The sequence below is a fragment of the Octopus bimaculoides genome, chromosome 25 (genome assembly GCF_001194135.2).
Source record: "Octopus bimaculoides isolate UCB-OBI-ISO-001 chromosome 25, ASM119413v2, whole genome shotgun sequence".
Lineage (NCBI taxonomy): Eukaryota > Metazoa > Mollusca > Cephalopoda > Octopoda > Octopodidae > Octopus > Octopus bimaculoides.
This window is the reverse complement of record NC_069005.1, coordinates 28,872,004-28,876,647: the sequence shown is the minus strand read 5'-3', so window position 1 is coordinate 28,876,647 and position 4,644 is coordinate 28,872,004. Positions and strand designations below refer to the sequence as shown.

Genomic DNA, 4,644 nt, shown 5'->3' with positions numbered 1-4,644 from the left:
GGATGACATTTCCAGCTTCAAATAAGAAAATGGAAATGTTAATGTGTTTTAAACTTTCCAGAAACGTTCTTCTTTTGGTACCATTTGTCAAATGTTTCCTCAATAATGTTTTCAAATCAAATGGTGATGAAATAAATTATAGAGACGATGGAAACGTAACTGTACAAACAAATATATCTATATTTACGGTTTTGCATTTGTAATTTCATTTTTGGGCCTCTAGAAAATTATTTCAGAAACGGCAGCATTCCAATTTTCCATGTGTCCATTGAAACATCCCAGAAGTACCACTTACTACATAGAAATGGAACCAACGAGAGAACCGCCGCGCGGTTGGTTGCTCAAGCGGTTAGAAATAGCAGCCAATTTTCCCTCAAGTCTTAACCATTACGTTGCCTTAAATAAAGATAGGTCACATTAAATTAATAGTAATTCGGTCAGGCCTTAACAGGACAACCTAACTCGTCCTTCTCATGACTTTGATGATCATAGGGTCTTCTTAGTCACGGCTGGCCTGGGGTTAAACATGCCATTGAACAGAAAAGATTTGTAACAGAAAGAAAGAAAGCAAAAATTAATACAAGAAGTCTTCAATAATCTATAAGTTTTATTAAATAAAAATTAAGTCCCATTTATGATAAACACTATAATTAAGCGACTAGATAATTTTTTTTTTTATATATGTGTAGACGTGATAAAAACTGGGACAAATCAACTACAAAATAGTAATGATAAAATAACATTAAACCCCCAACAGTCCGAAGGGTTTAAATGCTTATTAAAAGCTCAGAGTTGAGCCTTAAATTGGACAACGGCTCAGATATAGAAATGGATGTCGAAAAATAAGTCGAAGTTGGCAGCAAATTAGGATGTTTTGTCTTTCAAAAAATATAAAAGCTGATGGCAATTTTAGAAATATATTGGACACAAAAATAAATGAAGGTCGTTACCTGGTGTCTTCTCTGCCCCCGGTTGTATAATTTGTGTGGGGTTTTTTTTTTAATGAAAAAATTTAATTTGCGGGAACGATTTAAGTTTATTTGTTTTACATTTGCTTTCTTTTTTTGTTATATTGTTTTAGTTCTATGGCAACAAAGTTCAACAGGTTGACAACAAAACGAAGATAAGATTCATCTGTTAAAATCACCACTTCTTTACAAGAGACAAACATATATATATATATATATATATATACACACATATATACATATATTCATACACACATACATGCATACATATATATATGTGTATACATGCAAATATATATACGGACATATTCATACACATATATACGAGCGCGCACATGTATTATATAGACACAACCTTTATATTTTAAAAGTTTTATATACATACATCTGTACTCGTTTATCATTTTGTCTACGCTTTGTTTGCAATGTCCTGTACCCAGATATGCATCTATATATACAGGTAGATGTAAGTATGTACATACATGTACGTATATATGCATATACTCATTTATTATATATATATATATAGCCTAGCGGTTCGGCAAAAAATCAATAGAATAAGTACTAGGCTTAAGAAATAAGTCCTAGGGGTTGATTTGTTCAACTAAAACCCTTCAAGGCAGCGCTCCAACATAGAGGCAGTCAAATGACTGAGACAAGTAAAAGAATAAATATTTATTTATCCATTTTGTTGCCATAGAAATCATTTCGCTTGATCCATATATTTATTTTAGAGAAGATGGAGTTTGTTATAATTCGGGGTAACGGATTTACGTTAAGGAAAGGAAATTATTAATATTAATAATAATGATGAGGAAATATTACGAAAGGAGAGTAATGGTTTCCAAGCATGTTGCAGATGGGACAGACATGACAAATTCAGTAAAGCTTTCTAGAAATATCGATGACTGAGAAAACGATGGCAGTCGGTCAAATGTCTGAAGTACTTCTCAATAATATTTAATTGATATAAACGGCTTTTAAAAAGAACCCCACTTCGTGACATCACAAATGCCCCGTCAACTTTATTTCCTCAGAACTTTCAGAGAAATGGATAGTTTTAATAAAATTTTCAAATACTCTTCGGATGAACCAAATAAGTAAAAAAAAAAATGCTGGGTACAGTCCCATCACATTTTCCCAAGATTTTCCCTTTCATTTTGTAGATATATGCGATATGTAACTACATGTTCACCCACCATTTTTTTTTCCATATTAAATTCCAATATAATCGTAATCTACAAGGTGAAGGTAAAGAATACGCACACCCGGTGTTTAGGGTTAGGGTTTTAGTTGCACAGGATAACCTCTGCCATCTGAAAGGTATTTGTAAAAATTATTCATATACATATTCCCATTTTTTCTCAAAGTTATGAGGAAACAAAGTCGGGGGAGGAGACACTTGGTGAAGGTATGACCACTTGGTGACTCGAAAGGATAGCATAAACCAAGGTGGAGTTTTGGAATAGCGATACCCTTGAGGTTCCATATCTCATGGGAATTCCCTCGAAGTCCCATATGACGTAAGAAATCATTTGAAATCCTATATTAGAATGATGAAGGGAGGGAGACAACTTTTCGTCCCCATCATGTTTTAGTATTCATTTGTTTCAAACAACAGAATACTGTGCCCTCTCCGGTTCAATTCCGTAGCCTTTTTCCCTATCCTTTGAGATATGGGACCTCGACGGACAGCTATTCCAAAATTTCTATTACGAAAACCAATAAGGTAGACATTCGAAGGTAGACATTCCAGACAAGAAATCGGAACCTCGTTAACTTGAGGCTAATCAAAAACGTAGAGGCATAACTACATAAATGTGCCCCACACACACACACACACCGACTTGGATTCCATTTTTTAAAAAAATATCCATTTTCAGAAAGTTTTTAAAAAATAAACTCGGTGAAGGGAAACACTTATGTAGTAACGCCAACGTATGTAGAACCTTGTGTGATATACAGTCCCGGGGGTCTATATAATTCCAAAGAGACTAAATACAAATGTATGTACATATTTTCTTATTATAACGAAACTAACTCTTGAACATGATTATTAACTTTTAGTCCAGTCTTGTAACTATGTCAAAACTTTCGGCGAATAAATGTAAATGAAACTGAATGGAATTCATTTACCTGTCATGGAAAACTTCAATATCTGACGAGGGAACCTCAACGTGGTCGCTCGACCTGCTAAAAATCACAGCCAAATTGTTTCGCAAATCGCATCCCTACAGTCTTAAAGGAAGTTACGGACACATTGGACAATGTAATCCTGGTTCCATTAGATCTGGCCAGGGGTTAAACGATAACAAACTCTGTAGCCAAAGAGGGAAGCCGCTGCGTAGACGCTCGACTTGTCAGAAAGAGGACTTGGATTTCCCTCAAATCATATCCTTCCGTCTTGAGAAAGTAAAGGGAAAAAACACGGTACGTTAATGTAGTCGTATCAACTCCTACAACGATCGGATGGCCATGGCCGAAATGCCAATGCTTTTGAACATAGCTCTTGCCCGATCTGGATTGACCAAGGACTGACTAAACGACCTCTGTAGAACCTCCAGACACATACCAAAAGCAAACATATACACACATATATACACACACAGACACACTGTTGCTCTTTGCAATATTTTATCAATCTAAAATTTTCTTCTTTCTCACTCAGGAAAATTACCAGATTATGTCAGTGAGTGCCGCTGGGTCACTTAACATCGCGGTAGTGTCCAGATGCCAACCCAAAGTTCGCAATGCATCATCAATAAGGTTTCGCATCAGTAACTTCGGTGGACTGAATCATTTTAATGTCGAATACTGCATGCAGCAAACTTCGTGGTCTGTCTTTCTTTCTTTTCTTTTTTAGTTCGATCTGCAAAGCCACTAACTAATGAATTATTTTGTTAAAGAAAATTCGAAAATCTAACCAACGAAAAAGGAAAATCATTGGTCGTTTTGATAATTCTAAAGGTTAACGGAGGATACACTCAGAGAATGTGGTAGTGGTGGGAATTAAAAATTCAGTTAGCTCTTGTGTAAAATTAAAGGAAAAGAATTAATTGTACTTTCGTCAGAAATAGTTAATAAATATGTTCTATGGTGAGGCGGACGGAATTCTCGTTTAAGCATCTTATATAACCCCTCGCAACTTTTTTAGTTTTGGGAATTTTCAGAAAACTTTTACGGGAATTCGTGGCGATTTAGTTGTTGTTTTCAGCACATCTCACGACCACTTGATACCTTCCTCGTTTCTTTGTCACTCTGACATATATCGATATCTGCCTATGGTAAGATGTGTTGATTAAGAATATCTAGGAGTTTGGCGGCGGAAGGAAGAGCTCGGTTAACCGATGTTGCCATTTGAATCTCAAAGCATAACAACGATTCAATGGAGCCAGTGAGGAATTCCAAAAGTTGTTTGGTCTAAAGTACCGGGAATGATAGCCAAAAATCTCACTCGGATTGTACAATCTACAACGTTTAAGGAAGAACAAATGCATTAGATGATGTTGTCTTAGACATGATATTGAAATGGTCAGTTTTTACCGGACGCAGATACAGTAAACATCAGCAACAACAATGATTGAATTGAAACTGTCCCTATTACTCTTTTACTTGTTTCAGTCATTTGACTGCGGCCATGCTGGAGTACCGCCTTTAGTCGAGCAAATCGACCCCA

The 4,644-nt window shown here is 35.7% G+C and overlaps 1 protein-coding gene across 2 annotated transcripts in view; it reads right to left on the bottom strand.

Moving 5' to 3' along the window:
- LOC106874900 (INO80 complex subunit B) overlaps window positions 1–4,644 on the bottom strand; it is a 17,698-nt gene that overhangs the window by 12,555 nt on the left and 499 nt on the right. Inside the window, exon 1 of one of the 2 annotated variants that reach the window (XM_052976614.1) lies at window positions 3,105–3,126. The exons of the other annotated variant lie outside the window; for it this stretch is intronic. Coding sequence (XP_052832574.1) covers window positions 3,105–3,111 — 7 coding nt within the window. The 5' untranslated portion in view covers window positions 3,112–3,126. Of the gene's footprint in view, window positions 1–3,104; window positions 3,127–4,644 lie in introns of those variants that run through there. 2 annotated transcript variants of the gene reach the window in all.